This window comes from Curcuma longa, chromosome 4 (assembly GCF_044706935.1).
Source record: "Curcuma longa cultivar G26 ecotype Majalengka, Jawa Barat chromosome 4, ITB_CL_G26_1.1, whole genome shotgun sequence".
NCBI classification, from domain to species: Eukaryota; Viridiplantae; Streptophyta; class Magnoliopsida; order Zingiberales; family Zingiberaceae; genus Curcuma; species Curcuma longa.
In genome coordinates this window covers 5093849-5116455 of record NC_133864.1, presented here as the reverse complement: position 1 = coordinate 5116455, position 22607 = coordinate 5093849, and the positions used below count along the sequence as shown (strand labels likewise).

The following is a 22607-nucleotide window of genomic DNA, read 5'->3' as shown; positions in this document are numbered from 1 at the left end:
AATCCTTCTTTTAGCTATTTAGATGTACTTAGCTTCGTTATGAGAATCAGTAAAAGAATTTGTCTGTCCTTTTTAAAACATTAAAATAATAATATCTTTATTTTATTTCAGTACCATGTTGTTATAATGTATACAATTAATTATTTTTGTTTTTATTTGATAAAAAGAATATTAGCTTATTAATATTATTTAATTTTAATTAAAATTATTTAAAAAGATAAAAAAAATTAAAATTTAATGGCTACTATAATAATTGTAACAATCATTAATTGCTAAAATATTAGAATAAAAATATATTTTTAAAATAAGAAGTATATATGATTTTAATAAATAAGGATGTTCTTTTAATTAGGAACCTTATTCTTAATAAACTCCAAATTAAGAAATAACAAGTCTGACACAGCATCTGATTTCTGAATGCATTTGGCACCTACGCTGTCTGGAAACGGCGACAACGCTGCCATCCCTGTTTCCGAAACTCTGGGAAACATTTTCATCCGTGGAAACTTACAAGAAACGGTCCATGTCCGGCCTGCTCCCCTTCGCCGACTCATCCTTGTCCGCCTCCTCTGCCTCCTCGTGCGCCTCCCCGCATCCATCACAGCGACGATGGCGGCGGCGGCACTGCCTTCCGGTCGATATCTGGGGCAGTGGTAAGCGCCAACGTGGCCACGCCACTCTCCACGGCGCCGCTCTTCCAGCGCATCCAGCTCGCCTGCTCCTCCTCCGCCTCCTTCGAGAGCTCTTCCTCGTTCGCCTTGATTCCCCTGCAACCGCGTCTTTCCGGCTCGTTCTCCGGCCCCATCAGCTTCGACCGCCAACACTTCCACTCCCGCCCCATCGACGGCGGCTTCCACTCCGGCCCCATCGAGCACGTCCACGGTTCCGGATTCTCTTCCGGCCGCCTCGACCGCCGCCCCTCCACTTCCTCCTCCTCCGGCCACAACTCCGCCACCCTCCGGCGAGCGGATCGTTCACAGTATTCGACATTTCCAAAGTCTGGAAAGTTCAACTATTGCCGTTTCCCGTTTCCGTTTCCGCGTTTCCCGTTTCTCGTCTCTAAGTTTCCAGACAGCGTAGATTTGGCACACCTGTGCCACTGCTTCAGGGCCATGAAAAGTGATGAGATAACCCTGAAGGTTCTCTACTGTGGAATTTGCCACACCGATCATCTTTCGATAATCAAGAACGAGTGGGGAAATCCAAGATACCCAATCGTCCCGGGGTGAGAATTTAATTTCCTATCTTCTCCGATGAATACAACAATTATCTCACTAATTGGATCGTCGATCGGCCAGGCATGAGGTAGTAGCTAGGGGTCGTAATTGAAGTCGGTTGTGCCGCTCGCAAGTTCAAGGCCGGCGACAAGGTCGGCGTCGGGTACCTAGCCGGCGCCTACTTCTCCTGCGACAGCTACGGGCTCGGCGACGAGAACTACTGCGCGGAGTTCGTGTTAGTGAGAGCCCTAGAGCCAATCATATGATGATTGTTGTATGGACTCATTGTATCATATTTCTATTTATAAAAGGCATTACTTTTGTGGTTATTATACTTACTTGTATTAGTGCCAAATAAACTAAGTATAATAGCGTCCTTGTGTAGTAGGTTCGTATCTATATCAATCGATTGGTTGAATCGATAGTGAGATGATATAGAGAACACTACACTAAACTATTCCTAGTCAAGTATTAACATTCGAGGACAATGTTAGTGCATAGAGACTAGCATGTAGGTCAACATGATGACTTGATCTCACAAGTCATGGATATGAGATATCAAGTTGACACATGGGTATGCATTAGAGAATGTATACTGAATGACCCGCCATGAGAAAGTATCATGGATCGTTATATGAGTGTCATATACTTTCTCATGTGGCTATTAGTATGACTATTAGTCCTTGGACCTGAAGTCATCATGGTTCCCAACATAAGGAGTTATATGCTTTGGTTTCGTCAAACGTCACCCGTAACTGGGTGGACTATAAAGGCGATTACTGGGTGTATAACGAATTATGTAGTGGGATGTGAGTGATGTAGATGGGATCTATCCCTCCTATATGACGGGAGCGATATCTTAGTTCTTGATAGAGTTAGACCACTAGAGTGCATGGCCATGCCCAAATGAGTCAACATGAGATGTTGAGCTCGTTTGATTGGAGTGAGTCTACTTGGAGTTCAAGACATAGATTGATTAGAGGATGACACGGTCTATGCCTCGGGTTAATCAATCTAGATATCGAGGATAGAAGGACATGGTCACATATTGTGAGAGTCACAATTAGTAGTCACAAGGTGATGTTGGATCTCAACATTCTTGTAACTTGGGTAGTAGTGATGTGTTGCTAGATACCGCTCACTACTTATGCACCTAAATGAGTTTAGGGCATTGCCAACGTTACAAGAACCTATAGGGTCACACTCAAAGGGCAATTAGGTGGAAATTAGGTTCATGTGATGAACCATGAGGATTAGATTCATGTGATGAATCAAGTTGGGTTAAGTGTAATCCAAACTAGACTAGAGGAGTTGATTTGATCAATTTTGGGAGATTAGAAATCAAGTTTGACTTGATTTGAGAAGGAAGAAATTATGGTCAAGTTTGACTTGACTTGGAGATCAAGTTTGACTTGACTTGGTGCCATGTCATCATCCATGTTGACTTGACTTTATGCCATGTCATCATAGATGTTGACTTGACTCATGCCACCTCATGGTCAAGTCTTGACTTGACCACTTGACTTTATGTTGAGGTGGCATAAGTGATGGCCAATAGAGTGATGCCACATCACCTTGGTTGCCACCTCATGGGAGGTTACAAGAAGAGGTTGTAACTCATGGGAGTTTATGGCTTTAATAGGGATTAAAGTGTCTTAATGGTGGGGGCCACATGTGGATGGAAAACTTCTCAACGTGAAGGCATTTTAGGCTTAACGTTGAGTGGATTTCTCTTTATCTCCATCTTGCTTTTCCTTCTCCCTCTCCCTCTCCTCTTGCTAGCCAAAACTCTCTAAGGTGCTAGCACACCTTGAGTTTTGGTTTTCTCCACTTCTTGTCCGAGTGGATACCAATAGAGGAGCGGCACTTGACGCTCTCGAGATCCGGCAACATTTCGGACGAGCGGGATACGCGAAGGGCACGCACCGAGGGTAATGGTTACTAAACTCGTAGATCTAGAGTAGATCTAGGTAGAAACGAGTTTGCGAATTTTTCGTAATTTTTCGCACGGATCCGGTGGCGGGTTTCGGGGTTTCCGCACGCGAAAAGCGGTTTTTGCGGCCCGAAGAACCCAACAGTCGAAGCCTTAGGAGCCGACTCGTTTCTAGTCAGCAGCAACGAAGAGCAAATGGAGGTGTGACTCAACTCTTACTTTGTATAAGAAACATTCATTCATTCTTTCTTTCTTTTTAATTTGTCAGGCTGCTAGTGGCACTATGGATGGCATCATCAGCACAAGTTCTGGTGCTCTCTCTTTGGCAACTTTGGTTGCCTTGCTGAAAGTTTATGGCAAGCTGATTGTGGTCGGCTCGCCGAACAAGACGCCGGAGCTGCCGACGTTCGGCTTGATTTCAGGTAGCTAATTAAGTCACTTCCACTGATTGCTCTTGTGTGTTCGATCTGTTCATGATCAGGTGAAGTGTTTGGGGGTGTCCCTTGCAGGAGGCAAGAGTATAGCTGGGAGCATGATTGGGGGGTTGAAGGAAACACAAGAGATGATGGATTTCGCGGCCGAACACAACATTGTTCCGATGATTGATGTTCCTGTTGAGATCTGCACCAGGACGCTTCGACCACCTTCTTCAACACCAAGACTGCTAGAACAAAGGGGGAGGGGAGAGGAGGTGGAGAGCTTGAGGGCAACACCTGCACACAAGAGGAAAGTGAGATGGAAGGCCAGGAGTGTCCTGGCGCGACCACTCCGATGCTTAAGTCAGTAGGGAGGCAAAAGAAGAAGAAGTAGCAATGGAGAAGCGTAGTATGAGATTGCATACCTCCCTCAAGTGACCAACTGACCTATTATATGGTTTGATACTGTGGGGTCACATCAGGGATGTGACTAAAGTTCCATCGTCGTTATGAATGCGTGTCAGGGAACATGGTATGGCCAACACTAATGTCCCATCGCTGATTAACATTAGGAGAGTATGTTTTGCTATTTACCGAAGATTTATCATGGTGACGCGCAAGGGTGTCAGAGGAACATTCATAACCGTACGATGGGGGAGTGGTCCTTTTTCAGCATTAGAATAAGCTAATGATGTGGATGGGTCTTTGGACAAGTGATTCGGCTCAGACTCAGGCTCCTCGCCCTAGCCGAGCGGGCCCCTTCGGGCAAGGAGGGAAAAGTCCTGGGCAAAAGGGGCCGAGCCGACTGGATCCCCTCGATGCACACGGCGGTATCCTTGCTTCGAGAGCGAGGGCCAAAGTGATGATCTTGAATCGATATAATAATTATCAGGGCCGGGTGGGCTGGCTGCGATACACCAGCGTCTTGGCAAGGTATCATTCGTGAGGGTTCGTCTCGGTGCTGGAGGTAGACTTGACTTGGTGGTTTCGTAGGACTCGGCTCGGTCCATATGCCCTGTTCCTGAGAGGAGGACTCGACTTGGGGGTGCATAGAACTCAGTTCGACCCATTCGTCCAGTCCCGCGGCATCGCACCCGACACCTCTCGTCTGACTTGACTAACCGGGCTTGATATATACACCCATAACAGTTGAGATCGTCGGAATGAACCAAGTGAACGATGCAATGCAAAGGCTTGCCAGGGGGGATGTCAGATACAGGTTTGTTATCGATGTGGCGAACACCATTTGTGCAACTTCAGCAAGCATGGCAACAAAGCAGTCCTGAATGAAGTGCCATCTCTTCTGGTTAAAGGAAGATAACGGAACTAAAAAAATAAAAATTGAAAATAAATAAAATTCTTTCATTGATGATTTTTTTAATAAGAGATATAATTTATAAGTATATTAAAGTGTTCAATCAATTGGCAAGATAAATAAAAATATCATCAATTTTTAAAAAAGACAATGCATAAAGAGGACGGATGAAAAATTATAAAATTCTATTAGTATTGTATGTAGAAGTTGAGATATGAAAAGTCCTAAAATAGACAGTACACATGCTATTTGGATAAATCTATTTCCTTGGAGGAGGACAAAAAGAAGATTAAGATTATTTTTGTTTTCTTGAGTCTTGTTCTTTGAGAGATTTGTGATGAGGGTCGATGCTGACTTCGTGGAATGTGAGTGGTTAGACATTGGGCGATGACGGCGCTCGTTGTATGAGGAGCGACGATGAAAAAAAGACATACCTAAACAGATTGAAATATTTTAGAAGGCTTTCAACTAAATTTGAGAATTAATATTTTAAAATAAGAATAAAATTGAAATAAACTATTTTTGAGTTACCCTTTTCCTTCCTTACACCTCAAATTGAAATATAAGAAATTGTAGCGATTCATGAGCATGCAAGGCAGCAACTTACCCTTCTTTCCCCATCCCCTCCTTAATTTACTTCATTCCAAACAAAAGTTCAAATTCTCCTTCTCCTTATTTCCTCTTCCCTTCCCTTCCCTTCCCTCACGTCCTCCCAAACAGAGCGCCAGAGTGGGGCCCATGGGTAAGAAGGGAATTCAAATACACAGACAAGAGGTGAATGGCGAGGTAAAATTCAAGTCGTGAGTTCCTACGAAATTTAATTCCTGACTGTTACATTAGAAATATCATGCATTCACCGTTTGCACTATATGCCGCAAGGGCTAATCGACGATTGTGTATGTTCTAAGAGTAGTAATTCATAATTAGTATAATATGATATTGACTTGTATTAACTAATATTTATAGATATGAAGTGTCCATATTATAGAAGTTATGAACTACAATACAATATTATTAATATTGATCCGAATCGAAATGATATTGTAATCCGAGATGAAGTATTTATATTATAATTGTTATTAATTATATTTGTTATAATACATTTTATTTGTATTGATCAAATATTCATATTATAATAATTAAAAATTATATTTGTTATGATGTATTTTATTTGTATTGATTAAATTGAAGTGTCTTAGGGGTGTAATCAAGCCAAGCCGCTCACGAGCTATTCGGATCTCGATTCAAAAAAAAGTTCGTTCGAGTTCATTCGATTACGTTAATGAGTCGAGCTCGAGCTCAAAAATATAATCGAGCCGAGCTCGAGCTTACCAGTATTTGATTCGTGAGCTCGCGAACCTGTTTGTTAAGAGGCTTGCGAACGTGTTCGTTAAGAGGCTCGCGAATGTGTTCATTAAGAGGCTCGTGAACGTGTTCGTTAGAAGGCTCGCGAACGTGTTCGTTCGAAGGCTCATGAACGTGTTCATTAGGAGGCTTGCGAATGTGCTCGTTAGGAAACTCGTGTTATTATTATTTTGAAGTCTAATTTTTTATGTGTTTAATATTTATTTTTATATATTTTTAAAAAATAATATTTACTCTTAATTTTAGATTAATTTAAAAATATTATTAATTATTAACTTTAAATTATTATAATTATATTTATTATTATTGATTTTTTAAATTATATATCTTATGTTTAAAATTTTAATTGATTCTTCTTTTTCTATATTTATCTCTTAAAAACATATGTAAAGCTCGACAAAATAGTGATTACTTTAGAGACACAAGATTGGAAGAGAATTGTGGAGAGAACAAGAACAAGTTTAAGAAATTAGAACAATAGATAGAAAACCACGATAACACCACCTCTAAAGTTTTTGCCGAAACCCTAATGTGAAAAAGTCAAAATATCAAAAAAACCTAAAAATAAAAAATAAGTTCGGAACTACGGATGGTGCACTAAACGATATCAGATGGGCTCGAAAATAGATATGTACGAGTTTTACCCCATACCTAATAAATGTCTCTGAAAGAACTTTAATTAACAACTGACATCGGACAGAATAGTGATTATTCCAAAAACGAAAGATTTGAGGAGAATTGAAAAGGGATCAAGAAAATTTAAGGAGAATTGAGAAGGGATCAAGATCGAAAAAAATAGAAAAAATGAGTAGAAAGCCACCGACGACGTTGCTTATAGGTTTTTGCCAAAAAAAATTTATTAATCAATCAAATTGACCGTAAATGGATAAACATGATTTTAAATAAGCTATAATTAAATCAAAACCTTAACAAAATCAAAAATACTAAAAAAAATAAAAATAGAAAATTATTATAAATAGTAAAAAATAAGTTCAGAGATGTAGACGGAGCATTAAATGATGTCAGATGGAGCCAAAAGTGGGTTGGTACGGGTTTTACCCAGTACCGAATAAAGATTTCTAAAAGAGCTTCGAAACGCGTCTGACCGTGTCTCGTTTTGATTCCCGAGTCAAAAGTTATGATCTGTTAAAATTTGACTCCTTAGGTCAAACCATCCCCGCATCAATATACCCTTACAAAGGCATCGTTTTCCTCCCTCATCGTGATCTCTTCTTTTTACTCTTTAAAATAAAATTAGAAAAAATTTAAATTTAAAATTTTTATTTTGACATAATCTTAATTAAATCATAATAATAATAAAAAAACTCCATTTAATAAACAGAATAGAAAAAAAATTAAAAATACTTCAGATTAGATTAGCGACGGAATATTTCCGTCGCTAATCGATCGTTAATGCAATTTAACGACTGATTAGCGACGAAATATTTGAATTGCAATTTTTTTAGTCGTTGATATAAGCTTAACGACGGAAATTCAGTGCCATCGCCAATTAGCGACGGATATAATTAGGCCGTCGCTAAATTTTCCGACGGATAAATAATTCCGTCGCTAAAATTTAAATGGGTAATTAGCGACGGAATTATAAATTCCGTCGCTAACATTTTTTTAAAAATAAAAAAAAACCAACTTAGCGACGAAATTAAACATTCCATCGCTAACATTTTAAAAAAAATTTAAAAAATACCAACTTAGCTACGAAATTTAAAATTCTATCGCTATTTAGCGACGGAAATTTAAATTCCCTTGCTAAATTGTAGAAACCGATAAAAAATTAGATTTAGCGACGGAATTTTAAAATTCCATCGCTAAAAGTGTTTAAAAAATAAAAAAAATCCTTATTAGCGACAGAATTTATAATTCCGTCGTTAATAATTTAATTTTTTAATATATTTTTTTAATTTTTCTGAATTCCCTGTTTACATATCAATCAATCCAATCTAATATGAATACCACAATACTGTATACACTCCAATACATAAACACCACAATACTGTAAACACTCCAATACAATAACATAAATACTATAAATTCCGTCCAAATACACAATACAAATAGTTTTTAACATCTGAACTAATACAAATTCAGTCCAACATCAAAACTAATACAAATACAAACACAGTCACAATATCTGATCAATACAATAACAGTCATAACATCTGATCAATACAAAAAAGTCATAATACCTGAATACCACAAATCTGAATATCTACAATGATACTGTATCAAATGTTCACATACCACTAACAAAGAAAAACATATCAACTGTGCAAGTCAAAATATCAATCCTGCAAAAAATATAATAAAATAGGTTAGTATGTTAAATTAATGATATGTATCTATGATGAAAATGCATGTTTACGAGTTATAATTTAAAAATAAAATTAATGGTATATACTTCGCAAACATCTACTGATCAGGGTCATCAGGGTCCTAAGTCTCCTGTGAGTCAAAGCCGTGCACGGGCTGTGGCGTTTGACTCATAACAGCCGCAATTGCGTGCATATGCTCTCCAATTGCCTCATAGCGCAGTTGGGCTTGATGAGACTCTTCAAATCCTATAATGTATTCAATTTTTGATCTGTGAAATCCAAATGCATGAAGCTCTCATTCAATTGCCATCTAAACTCTTTTAACTGAGTTTGATGATCAAAAATTCTAATTAACATTAGTGTATCTACTAACAATTGCAAATATCGATTGAAACAAACAATAAATAAAAATGTTACACAAGCATGGTGACCAGAATAATAAAGAAAGCCTGGTGATCAAACAAATAAGCAATAAACAAGTAAAATATACAAGCATGATCACAAGTAGAAGAAATTAAACAGGGTGAATAAATACGTAAGCAATTAGCATTTCATTTCTAATAAGTATAATATACTTGCATTCACATATACTTGCATCACACCTAATTTGATACTGATAATACACCTAAATCTTCAATAAACCCTAACAAAAATGCAAGTAACCCTAAATCTTCAATTAACCATAAATCTTCAATTAACCATAACAAAAATGAAACTAACCATATATCTTCAATTAACAAAAATCTAACCCTAACATAATCTTGCTGAAGGGTTTACCTTTGGAGAGACTGTGCCGGTGCAGAATTTGCCGAAGACAACGCCGGTGACAACGCTGGTGTAGAAATCGCCGGACGACAGAATGGCGTAGCAGAAATCGCCGGAGGAGAGGCGTAGCAAAATCCCGGGAGAGTGCGCTGCGAGCAGTAATCGTCGCGCGAGAGACCGGAGGAGCAGTGCCGTGTGAGAGAATGTCGGAGGGAGGTCTCCGGGAGGAGGTCGCTGGAGGAGAGGAAGCCGTGCGCGAGAAAGAAAGGGGATCGGGAATCGCCGACAGAGGAGAAAGAAAGGGTTTCGGGTCGCGCAGCAGAGAAAGAAGAGAAAGTAGAAAGAAAAGAGGTCGTCGCGTTTAACTAGCGATTTTAGCGACGGAAAATAATTTCCGTCGCTATTCTAGATTCCGTCGCGTTGCCGACGATTTAACGACGAATTTGGTATTCCATCATTAATTTCGTCATTAATTCTAATTTTTTTTAGCCTCCCTCATTCTGAATTCCTGATCTCTTCTTTTTACTCTTTAAAATAAAATTAGAAAAAATTTAAATTTAAAATTTTTTAAGATTTTTTAAAAGTTTTATTTTTGACAGAATCTTAATTAAATCATATAATAAATAAAAAAATACTCCATTTAATAAACAAATAGAAAAAAAAAATAAAAAATCCTCATCACCGTTGATACCGATTCTCGCCCGCCTCAAAAAACAAAAAAACCATACAACCCTAACTTACGTAATCGTGGCGATTCCCGCAGCCTCGCGTCGATCGTCCGCTTTCCACCTAAAGAATCGCCGAGCTTGACGTTCGTCGAGCATCGGGAAACACCGTTCGTCGAGCATCGGGAAACGCCGTCCGCCTCGCCGTTCGCCTCACCGTTCGTCGAGCTTCGGGAAACGCCGTCCACGCCGTCCGCCTCACGTCCCGCCTCGCCGTTTGCCTCGCCGCCTCAAGAATCGCCGTCCGCCTCACCGTTCGCCTCGCCGCCTCAAGAATCGCCTTGCTGCAAGAAACCCCTAATCTCCAAGCTCGAACCCATCAGTCCCGGCAGTCCTTCAACCTTGATCTCCATTCTTCAAGCTATTGTTTGAGGTGAGAGGTGAGAAATTTTGCTTTCTTAATTCTTTCCTAGTTTTACTGCTGTTATGTGTGTTTTTAGAAATTGTTTACTCAGGCTATTGGGGGTAAGGATAGTGTCTTACGACCATACTTTTCGGTACATCGGTAAGTAATACCTGCGGATAAGGGGAAAATACAAATTATGTATTTTGGGGCACCTCCCGGTTGTCACTAACCTAGCTTCTATAGCAGAAAAAGACCTAAAAAAGTGTTAAGCATATAGCTTTTATCTTTTTTCCCCCTATAGCTGTGCACTAATGTGTATAGTATTTTTTTTTTCCTGTTTTTTAGAAGCTCCTGTTTAGAAGTTTGCTTGTAGCCTTTTTTAAGAAGCTCCCGCTTGTAGCCTTTTTTTTTTATGCAATTTAGAAATTTTTAGAAGCTCCTGTTATGTGTGTGAAGTAAGCTTTGGGTACGCTTTTTTAGAATGTTATGTGTGTTTTTAGAAGTTGCTTACTCTTATTTTTTAAAGTTGTTTACTCCTGTTTTTTAGAAGCTCCTGCTTGTAGCCTTTTATTATGCAATTTAGAAATTCTTAGAAGCTCTTGTTATATGTGTAAAGTAAGCTTTGGGTAAGCTTTTTTAGAGTGTTATGTGTGTTTTTAGAAGTTGTTTACTCCTGTTTTTAGAAGTTGTTTACTCCTGTTTTTTACAAGCTCATGTTTAGAAGTTTGCTTGTAGTCTTTTTTTTATGCAATTTTTATACAGGACTTTTATATTCAATGTCAACTCCGCATTTATCAACTAAAGATTTTGCCATAAACCCTACTGTGAGAAAAATTCAACCTTCAACAAATAATACCAATAAAATAATTCAAACCAATAATGTGCAACAATTTGAGACAATTGAAGAAGAGGATGAAAGTCCATATGCTTCAAAGAAAAGAAAATGGGCATCCAAAGCGTGGGATGACTTTAAAGAGAATACTCTTCCGAATGAGACAATAAAGGCCGAATGCATTCATTATAAACATCGGCTCACAATAAACAAGTTTGGTGTTACATCCCATTTTTTGTGGCACCTCAAGGGTTGTATGAGGAAGCAGATTAATGATAAAAGTCAAAACAATCTTACTGTCTCTACAACTATTGTTGAATTAGAAACTGTCAATGCTGTCCAATATTTCAAGTATGATCATGGGAAGATACGGGAGATTCTTTCTCACATGATCATTGTTCATGAGCTGCCATTCCTTTTCTTAGAATATGAAATATTCAGTTTATTGATGAGGACAACGACTCCACATTATCAGAAGATTAGTCGTGCTACTGTGAAAAAAGATTGCACAATTTCTTATGAAATTGAGAAGAAAAAAGTAATGACATCATTAAAAGATGTGAATAGGGTTTGTGTGACTACTAATTTATGGAAGTCAGATCAGAAGATTTCATATATGGTTGTCACTTGTTGACAAAACAAAGAAGAAATTCTAGAAAAAATTGTCTATGTTTCATTAAGAGAATTACAATATATATACATCAATACATTCCTTGATCTTAGGGTCTGAAATAGTAAGCATAATCAGATCCCTTAATCTTAGACCTATTATAGGAAAATTTACAACAGTAATTGCAGCAAGAATAATAAATATCCTCAAGAGGAAATCAAGGGATCTTGAGGAGGAAATCAAGGGATATGCAATAAATATCTTCAAGAGGAAATCAAGGGATCTTGAGAAGGAAATCAAGGGATATGCAATAAATATCTTCAAGAGGAAATCAAGGGATCTTGAGAAGGAAATCAAGGGATATGCAATAAATATCTTCAAGAGGAAATCAAGGGATCCTTTCCTGGAAACAGCCTCTTGCCAAAGGCAAGGTAAGACTGCGTACAATGGATCCTTTCCCCGACCCCGCAAGGCGGGAGCCTCGTGCACCGGGCTGCCCTTTTTTAGGAAATCAAGGGATCTTGAGGAGGAAATCAAGGGATATGCAATAAATATCTTCAAGAGGAAATCAAGGGATATGCAATAAATATCTTCAAGAGGAAATCAAGGGATCTTGAGGAGGAAATCAAGGGATATGCAACTAGAAATGGAAAGATGAATATATTGACACTTGTTACTATATATGTGGATTCTAGTTGGAATTTACAGAAATGAAATCTGAATTTTTTAGATGTTCCTCCACCTCATAATGATATTTTCATTTGTGATGTGTTAAATAAGTGCTTGGTTGAATGAAGAATTGAAAATAAGATATGGTCAATTACAGTTGATAATGCTAGCTATAATGATGTTGCTGTGAGGATGTTGAAGGATAATCTCTCCTATAAAAATAATCTTCCTCTTGGTGGCAAATTATTTCATGTAAGATGTTGTGCACACATCTTGAATCTATTAGTGCAAGATGGGTTATCTGAGATCCAAGATATTATTTTCAATGTGCGTGAAAGTGTAAAACACATAACTGCCTTAGAGACTCATGTTACTATATTTAGTGAAATTTCAAAGCAATTGAAACTATCTTCAAAGAAGCTTATTTTGGATTGTTGCACAAGGTGGAATGTAATATTTTGCATGTTATCAGCTGCTTTAGAGTTCAAAAATGTTTTTCCTAGATATGCATCAAGGGATGCAACTCAAGGTTGTCAAAATCGCGAGTTAACTCGGCGAGTTTACGAGTTTACGAACTATTATTTCAATTTCGTGTTGAATCAGCTTAAAATCGGGCCCCCCTTGTAAACTCGTAAACTCGCGAGTCAACTCGGTAAACTCGCGAGTCAACTTAGTCAAACTCGGTAAACTCGATAAACAATAAACAAAGGAAATCTTTGTTTGATGTTTCCTTTTATCAAATTTGGACAATGGAAGCTTATTTGGTGTATCTATTGGACTATTTTTGTATGAAATTTTAAATTTATCATTTTGTAACTTGATGTTGAAACATAAATTTTGAAAATTTCATATCTTTTCATATTAAATTTTCATGTTTAGTCTTTTTTTATATGTGAAAACATGTTGATAACTATGTTTATGCTTTTTTATTAGATATGTGAAATAGTGATTGTTCTTATGAAGTTATGATCAAATATATATTATTTGACATTTTATAACTCTTTTTTGGATTATCTGTAAACTCGTACGAGTTTACGATACGAATTTACAATACGAGTTTGTGCACCCCTAACCGAGTCGACATTGGAATCGCGAGTTTGACAACCTTGATGCAACTTATACTTTTTTGCCAAGTGAGAAGGATTGGAAGAAGGTTACTGTTGTTTGTTTATTTCTTGAGGAATTTAATGAAGTAACTCATCTTATTTCAGGAAGTGAATATCCTACTTCTAACTTGTTCCTTACTGAACTTTACACTATAAAAAAGTTGTTAAATGAAGCAAGTGCAAATGAAGGAAGTTTCATGGCAGAAATGGCTAACAAGATGAAAGCTAAATTTGATAAATATTGGAGTGATAGTAATTTATTGATCTCTATTGCAGCAGTGTTAGATCCAAGGAATAAAATGAAGTTAATTGAATGATGTTTTCCGGAGATATATTCTCTTAGTGATGCAATTGAGCACATTTCCATGATTTGTGAGACATTGTACATGTTGTACAATAGTATGTTGAAGCTCATAAGGCTAGTGTTGGTAGTAGTAATGTTCAAGGTGAAACTCAAAGAGAAAGTTCTATTGGTCAGAGCAATTTAAATGGAAGAGAAAAAGGTAAAGTAAGGGCATAATTTTTTAATTACATTAAGAATGTTGACAGTGTTGAGCAAGTAAAATCTGAACTAGATGTGTACTTGGATGAAGGGTGTGTTATTTGTGAAGATGAAATTGACTTTGATGCATTGTCATGATGGAGAATTAACAACTTAAAGTTTAGGATCTTATAAAAAATGGCTTGTGATGTACTATCAATTCCGATAACTACAGTGACTTCTAAATCAACTTTTAGTGTCGGTGGTAGAGTAATTGATCCTCATCTTGCTTCTTTGGGAACAGACACAGTTCAAGTACTACTTTGTGCATCAGATTGGTTGCGTGCTCATTATCGAATTAAGAGAAAATCAAAAGTGAGTACATAAATATTCTATTTAATTAGTTATTTACTTGTTGTTATATGTTTTATATATTATTTTGTTCATGTCTCAATGTCTAATTTTTTCTCATGTTATGTAAAAGGAAAAATAAGAGATTAAAGAAATTCAATTGTCTTAGATACTGCTTTCATTATCACCTTTCAAGAGGTATTGATAAAGTCATCATTTTATCTTATGATTTTCTTATTTAGTTTTAGTAACATATTGAAAAATTTTTCTTATAATTCAAATATCTTGTACTTAACTATTTCAATTTTTGATTATTTGACGGCAAGAAGATTAAAAGCAAGACTGATTGAATTGGGAGTTTCAGTTGTCTAATTAATATATTATAGGGTAGTTTCTATTGTAAGTAGTGTTGGTTCCGGTAGCTTCGGGAGGATGCAAACTGATATGGATCGTCGAGGCTAGTGTTCGACACTATCTCCGTAAACGATATTGCTCCGCTACGGTGCTTACGGATAGCAGCAACTCGTTCCCAAGATACAACGACGAACGTCTTAGAATAGTAGCATTTCAAATTTCGAGACCGACGAACCTTCTCGTAGGCTTCTTGGACTCTGAATGCAAGATGAGATGAATGCACAAGGAGAGTTGTAATCGATGAATCTGATGATTGATTGATGAGATTTCCAGCATATGGAGGATTCTATTTATACCAATTGAAGAGGTAGGGTGAGTGGATGTGATCCTTGTGTAGGGATCTATATGCGTCATCAAACAATTTTAATTGTATATACGCAGTGGAAAATAGGATCCCTCCAGAAGATCCATGCGAAAACTATACTCGTTTGACGATTCTACCTACTAGAATCGAGGTTACCTTTGATGTGTGCCCTTCGCAATCTCGACAGTAACTCTTTCCCCTCAAGCAATTCCAAATGAAAGATTTGGGAGAAGCAAATTCTATTCTTGGAATTTGAATCGTTCGAGATCGCAAGAATAAGTTGTTGGCACTGTCTCAAGCTACTTATATCGATAAGATGCTATTGCGTTATAGAATGCAAGACTCCAAGAAGGGTTACCTACAAACCTAACATGGAGTCATCCTCTCCAAGGAACAGTGTCCAAAGACACCACAAGAGGTTGAGGATATGAGATGTATTCCCTATGCCTCTGCAGTAGGCAGCTTTATGTACGCAATGTTGTGCACTAGGCCGGACATTTGTTATGCAGTGGGGATAGTCAGTCGTTTTCAGTCAAATCCGGGTATGGATCATTGGATAGCGGTAAAGAACATTCTCAAGTATCTTCGGAGAACGAGAGATTATATGCTTGTCTATTCGGGTGGAGATCTTAAAATAGACGGATATACTGATTCAGATTTTCAATTAGACAAAGATACTCGAAAATCGATATCTGGATCAGTGTTTACTCTTGGAGGCGGTGCTATAGTTTGGAGAAGCATCAAGCAATCTAGCATGGCCGATTCAACCATGGAGGCCGAATACATAGTTGCTTCCGAAGCTGCTAAAGAGGCTGTATGGCTTAAAAAGTTCCTAACTGAATTGGAAGTTGTTCCAAATATGGATAAATCACTCACTCTATGGTGTGACAATAGTGGGGCAGTGGCTAATTCAAAGGAACCTCATAGTCACAAGAGATCGAAGCATATAGAAAGGAAGTATCACTTGATTCAAGAGATAGTACAGAGAGGTGACGCTTCAATTCTCAAGATTGCATCTGCTGACAACCTTGCTGATCCATTCACCAAGACGCTGTCTGCAAAAGTGTTTGAGGAGCATATGTTAAATCTTGGACTTAGAGACATGTCCCACATGCTTTAGGGCAAGTGGGAGATTGTTGGGGATAGTGCCCTCAAAGCATAGTAATTGGACTATATTTTTTTTAATAAAAGCGACATTTATCATTGAACATATTTGTATGAAATTTTTTATATCATAGCAAAATTCCTAGTTTATTGGATGTAGTCATAATTTAGTATATATAAGAGTTATATATACAAGAGGATTAAATTATGTATAATAAACTTAAATTAAGTCTGTGATAAAATTAATTAAAGTATCACTAATGCGGCCCATGAACATTTTGAATGTATTTGTTTTATCCGGACTGTCGATGTGAAGACATCTAAATGGGGGCATTTATATATAATGAGATCATGTATGACTTGGACCGATTTAATTAGAAATTTCATAATAAATTTCGTTATATTATGAAATTCAAATTAAATCATAAAAATGATCATATATGGATAGATCTTAAACCTGAAGTAATTATAGACTCCTATTTATTTCTATGTGATTTTTAATTTGCTTGTTTAAAGTTTGCAATTACACATTCTCAACACTTGCATTTTAGATTTACATTTGAAATGAATGGCTGGGAATATAAATTTACAGATATGGAATCCATTCCTTCTTGCGAGAAGCAGAAAGATAATTCCCTCCTTTGTTAATTCTGGAACTGAGTGTTGGACCCAAATGATTTATAATGAAATTATAAATTGAACCACTCACTAGTGGATTAATGGTAAATGAGGTTTAAAAATAATTGGAGAGGTAAACGAAAAATTTCCTAGCTCCAATTGTGAATTGTCTATGGAGGATTAATCCGTTTGTAATGATTACATCAATGGACGACTCTTTTCATAGAGGAAGATATTCTATAATAAAGAAGAGTGCAATTTCATATTTTTAGTGGAGTAATAATGAAATTAATAAATTGAATAAATTAATTAAAGAATTTATTTATTTATCCAATTTATTGGAGCTTCTTATTATAGGTCCATGGTCCCCAGTACGCCTTCTTTATTAATGACGGGCTAAAATGCAATTTAGAAATCAAATGTGAAGATGAAAAATTATTTCCATAATTTCAAGGGCTTGGAGATAAATTAAATATGAGATTTAATTAAAATTATAATTATGAAATAATTATAAATTTTGGATTATTATGGTAATATCAAAAAAGGATATTAATAATATTTTTAATATATTTGGAATATATTAAATATTATAAAAAGGTAAGTGTAGATCCTTTTGATTTTGAAAAGAAAATCTTCATAATTTTTACCGTGAAAAAAAGAAAAAAAAAGTGAGAGAGAGAAATAATTGATTTCTAAGATTTGTATTTTGGAATGCCCACACACTACCGTCAATAGGAGGATCGCACTGGAAGGCTGTGGTTTCTACGCACCCAGAATTTACGAAAGAGGAAAACTACAAAGAGGTTAGTTTTCTAGAAAATATTTTCTTTTTCTAAATTTAAATTCTTCATTGATTTATATTCATAAGTGTTGATTAATAATTTATGAAATTATATAATCGCTTCCGCTATATTTTGATCGGATCGAGAATTGATAATCTGTATCACCGGAATAGTTCTGGAGGCTCATCGATTTTCCTACAGAGCATTCAAAATCGACATCCTTAAGCACTCAGAATTAACATCCCTAAGTATTAAATGCTTGTTTCTATATGACATCCTTGAATGCTAATGACATCCCCCGATCACTAAAGTCTCTTTAGATCAATAGATCCGAACATTGAATGTGTGCCTCCAGCCCCTTTCCCTGAGCCTTTTATGGGCATCCAACAACATCTCATTCAAGATTTCTTTCTTGAGCACTTAACGGCCACCCAACAATAACCCAATTAGGTTTAGGAGATACAAAACTATGTGGTCGATTAGTTTGGTATTTGATCTCAACCTCTGACAACTCCCAATGGTCCAACAACTTGCTTGCTAACGATCCGACAATATCAATATACGGTCTAACATTTGTCACCCTTGGCCTCCTAATAACTTGATTATGTCAGATATTACATAGAGATTTCCTTCCATCGACTATATAATGATACATAGGTATATGAAAGGGAGGATGATTTTCTTCTAGCGCGCGAATGCGACTCTTCTTCACTAAACCATAATTCTCTCATATGCTTTCTTTCTCTCACATCTCTATAAGTTTTCCATTCCTTTATTTGAGATTGACTTGAACATCGGAGTGGGCGCGCTCGTAGAGCAGACTAACCCTAACATGTTTTTATTCTCAGGTCACCATATCTCGGACCTTTGGGAAGCGAGTGTAGCTTTGGGCACTTGCTTTTGGGAGAGGACAAGCCCGAGCAAGCAAAAACAACACCATCATGACGATACTAAACTATATTTGATCCGAGCATAAAGTATGGATCATTGGGTTTATATATGTTAATCAAATTGGGCTCGCAAGCCTGTCCAACCTAGCCTAGTTAGGATACTACTCAACAAGACCTTATAAGATCGGGTCCCAACGTGCCAATTGGTCAGTAAGTCAGGCCAAATGAGGACAGTTCGACTTACATATTGGTTGAAGCGCGGCTCATTTTTGAGTTATACTGGATTATATTGGGTCATATGTATACTTAACCATTTTAAAATATATAAAATAAGATAATTTTTTAAAAATATAGAAGGTATCTAAAAAAATTCCTTATTTAAAATATTTATTCCTTGTTTAAAAATATTTATATGATTTTTAAAAATACTTTATTATTATTATTTTAAAAAAAATTAAAGTGAGTCCCAAGCCTAAGTTGATCCAAGCGCAACTCCTCCGGGCTCAGGCTCATGTCGACCGATCAATTTGAAGTTATAAATTGGGCCTATGATAAACTCAACATGTCTATGATAGACCGGGTTAGACCCAACTCGGCGTACTAAAAAGAATAGACCGACTGGGTTCAGACCGCTCCCTGGATAATATATTCAAAAGGGTATAAAAGTCATTTGCTCTGTCACGAGCCACTCATCCCCGTTTCCCACGCCATTTCCATTTCCATTTCGCTTTCACCGACTCCCTTCCCAATCCAACCCTCCACCGCCGCCTCTCCGCCGGAACTCGGAAGCAACGATCGGAGCTTTCTCCTCGGCTCTCTTCCTTCACTATCGTCGGTAACATTTTCCGCTACCTCCGATCCCTCAGTCCTCTCTCCTCTCTCTAAATCTTGTCAACGTAGGACACATCTCCCTCGCGATCTCCGTCTGTTGGGGGCAAAGCCGCTTCCATAAGGTAGTCTCACAACCTTTGATTCTGAGAGAGTATCAGTACGAAATCGATGTAAATGTTCTTAAACTTTCTCATGTTTTTTCCTATAATTTTTATATCTTTAATATATTGTAATTTAGCAGTCAGTCAAGTTGAGGATCTGCAGAGTCAATTATTAGTTTGATATGATAACATGACTATTACCCTAGGCCTAGCCTTTCTCTGCTTCCAGATTCTTTTTTTTTCTTTTTTTCTTTTTTACTTGCTATGCTTCCACCTTCTGCTTTTGCTTTTCTGAAAATATCAATTTTATGAATCTAGAACTGAAGAACCAGTTAAATTTGGAGAGGAAATGGGAGAATTGGAAGGAAAGAAGCATGTGCAATATATCGTTTCTGTAGAAAAGGTTTTGTATGCCTTCATCATTGATCTTTTCCTTTGCAAGACAATTTCCTTTGCATTAACTGAGGAGTTCGAACACTTCCATACATACATCAGAAGAAAGACAGTTTTGAGGCTCTGGTGATAGAGCATTTGAGACTGAATGGAGCATACTGGGGTCTTGCTACACTTGATTTGCTTAATGAGATTGAAGCAGTGAAACCAGATGAAATTGTGCAGTGGATTATGCAATGTCAAGACATAGGTTCTGGTAAGATCATGACCTAGCATTAGGTATTTGGTATCTATATATTTTTAAGGTTGCAGGTGAAATTTGAGGGTGATTGCAGGAGGCTTTGGTGGAAATGTAGGGCATGATCCACATCTTCTATATACACTAAGTGCCGTGCAAGTTTTAGCCCTTCTCAACCGACTAGATGTTCTTGACATTGATAAAGTTTCGGATTGTATCCTTCCTTTCTGGCTGAATCACTTATTTCTTTATGCACAAGGTCTAGTGTCATAATCAATTTCTTACATCACAAAATTTAAGTGACATTATTTATTGCTGTATGCTCGTGAGGTTGTTTCATTAACTTGATTCTATGAAACTTTTATTGAGCACAGCACTCAACTATAAATCATTGTTATCGTTAAAACTTCTGTCAACAACGTTTTACTTTTCTAGCTAAATAGATATTTATGGTTTTTAATCATGAATTATCAAAAGTACTTTGTAAAATGTATGATGTGATATTTGAACATGTAGTCCTCAGAATATACTTCAACTGCATCTTTTGGTACACTTAAGTTTATATTTAGATGTGGCTGGGTTGCAGAATGAAGATGGCTCCTTCTCTGGTGATATGTGGGGTGAAGTTGACACTAGGTACATTTTTCTTTTTTCCCATTGTGACATATGGTAGAATTTGATATAAGTTCTCGGTGTAGGTTCTCTTATATTGCGATATGTTGTCTCTCACTGTTGGGTCAGCTAAGTAAAATCAATGTGGAGAGTGCTGTAAATTACATTGTAAGTTGTAAAAACTTGGATGGTGGATTTGGCTCTATACCTGGTGGAGAGTCACATGCTGGACAGAGTAATCTCCTTGTAGTTTAGTCTATTCTCACTAGAATAATTTGTGTTTTACCATTCTGATTTCTGATTGTTTAATGTTTTTAGTTTAAAACAGAATGTGTTTCTATCCTATCCTGGTCGGAGAAACCTTGTTGCTTCTTTGCTTAATTTCCACCGTCATTTTGTTTGTAGTCTTTTGTTGTGTGGGTGCCCTTGCAATCACGGGATCTCTGCACCATGTCGACAGAGACCTTCTCGGCTGGTGGCTATGTGAGCGGCAATGCAAAGATGGAGGATTGAATGGCCGCCCTGAGAAACTTGCTGATGTGGGATCAGAATTTTTTTAATTCATATTTAGCCCTTTAATTTATTTCCTTTTCCTTCACTTTATATAAACCTTATTGAAATGGCTGCAGGTCTGCTATTCTTGGTGGGTATTATCTAGTCTAGTTATGATTGATAGAGTCCACTGGATCGATAAAGAAAAACTCACTAGGTTCATCTTGAACTGCCAGGTCCACTTATCCAATACTTGTTTTGGCTGCTTTTCAAGATTTTATTTGGATCGAGAAGCCATTTTGTTCTTGTTCTACCAATCGTTTGCTGAATTGTTGTTAAAATGCAGGACAAAGAGAATGGAGGAATTTCAGATAGACCAGACAATGCAGTAGATGTTTATCATACCTACTTTGGGGTAGCAGGTAAACTCTTTATAGTTCTTTTTTTTTTTATCGTTGGACTCTTCATTTATTCCAACCGTAACTATGTCAGTATCCGATCTCAAATCTAAGTTGCATAATTATACTTTTACCTATTTGTCACTGTTACTCTACCACAAATGCAAGAGTGATCTTTGCAAAATACCAGTCTTTTGTACTTAAAAAAAAAAAATAAATCCCAGTCAGTCTCATGGACTCAAGCTTGGTCGGTCCGGTCCCAAATCGGAAGTGCAAAATACGCATACGGTGGTCACAGTCTTTTGTACTCTAGCATCTTCATCTGAAGCTTCATTTATTTGATGAACAGGCTTGTCCCTGATGGAATACCCAGGAGTAAAGCCCATAGATCCTGCCTATGCCTTGCCTGTTGATGTGGTAAATCGAATCATTTTCAGTAAGTGAAATAAGTCAATCACACAGGCGACTGGAGCTGTGTTTCTTCTGCCATCTTGATAATTTAAATGTTACGATGCGAGTGTGTGCCGCATTTCTCATACCAACTAGATCGTTCCCTGCCGGTGCACCATCTTTCAAATGGTTATCAAAACTGAAAAACCCAGAACAGATTCTTGTTGGAATTTGATGTGTTACGTGACTCTGTATCTATAAGTTTCAGGGTTTGAGATCAAAATTTTTGCCTATTTTGCACTGTCGATATTGGATAATATTGTTTGAAACAAATGGAAGCGACATTGAGACATATAGAACAGATGTTGTCTCTACTAATTGGGGAATCAGACATAAATGTTCTTCAGATATGAAAAACCTATTTTGAATTTTCAAAATTATTCTAAGATTAAAAATGTGGGATAAATAGCCTTCTTGTATAGAGAAATTTCAATGAAGTAAACTTACGTCAGTTAATCATTAAAAGTCACATACCTTAATTAATAGAAGAGATTTTAATTAATTTAACTTGGTTAAAGA

At 37.0% G+C, this 22607-nt stretch overlaps 1 protein-coding gene, 1 long non-coding RNA gene and 2 pseudogenes across 8 annotated transcripts; 3 read left to right on the top strand and 1 right to left on the bottom strand.

Annotated features, from left to right (window-relative positions):
* Positions 1-4852, top strand: part of LOC141826962 (mannitol dehydrogenase-like) — a 5604-nt pseudogene extending 752 nt beyond the window's left edge.
* Positions 4853-8327: 3475 nt separating this feature from the next.
* LOC141826160 (uncharacterized) lies at positions 8328-9451 on the bottom strand. Its single transcript, XR_012601617.1, has 3 exons — positions 9354-9451; positions 8663-8822; positions 8328-8552 (listed from the first exon to the last, which is right to left on the bottom strand). It is a non-coding gene; the product is annotated as an uncharacterized LOC141826160 (long non-coding RNA).
* A 745-nt stretch (positions 9452-10196) lies between these two features.
* LOC141826835 (geranylgeranyl transferase type-2 subunit beta 1-like) lies at positions 10197-22319 on the top strand. 7 transcript variants are annotated; one of them, XM_074714144.1, is made up of 11 exons: positions 19280-19404; positions 19474-19526; positions 19824-19908; positions 20001-20154; positions 20234-20350; positions 20706-20772; positions 20835-20983; positions 21154-21287; positions 21378-21476; positions 21587-21662; positions 21988-22319. In XM_074714144.1, exons 3-11 carry the CDS (start codon positions 19855-19857, stop codon positions 22080-22082), a joined length of 945 nt encoding a protein of 314 aa, XP_074570245.1. In that variant the 5' UTR covers positions 19280-19404; positions 19474-19526; positions 19824-19854; the 3' UTR covers positions 22083-22319. The 7 variants fall into 7 exon arrangements, with proteins under 7 accessions (XP_074570243.1, XP_074570241.1, XP_074570240.1 ...); XM_074714143.1 differs by having other exon boundaries at positions 19280-19408; XM_074714142.1 differs by lacking the exons at positions 19280-19404; positions 19474-19526 and adding an exon at positions 10197-10439.
* On the top strand, positions 12509-14149 carry LOC141826961 (zinc finger BED domain-containing protein RICESLEEPER 1-like; annotated as a pseudogene).
* Positions 22320-22607: the final 288 nt, after the last annotated feature.

Excerpts from the sequence above, each read along its gene's own strand:
- LOC141826835 (XM_074714142.1), top strand. The coding sequence starts at position 19,855 with ATGGGAGAATTGGAAGGAAAGAAGCATGTGCAATATATCGTTTCTGTA. Across the intron at positions 20,155-20,233 it reads ATGTCAAGACATAGGTTCTG|GAGGCTTTGGTGGAAATGTA; the intron begins GTAAGATCATGA and ends GGGTGATTGCAG. Across the intron at positions 21,477-21,586 it reads GGTTCATCTTGAACTGCCAG|GACAAAGAGAATGGAGGAAT; the intron begins GTCCACTTATCC and ends GTTAAAATGCAG.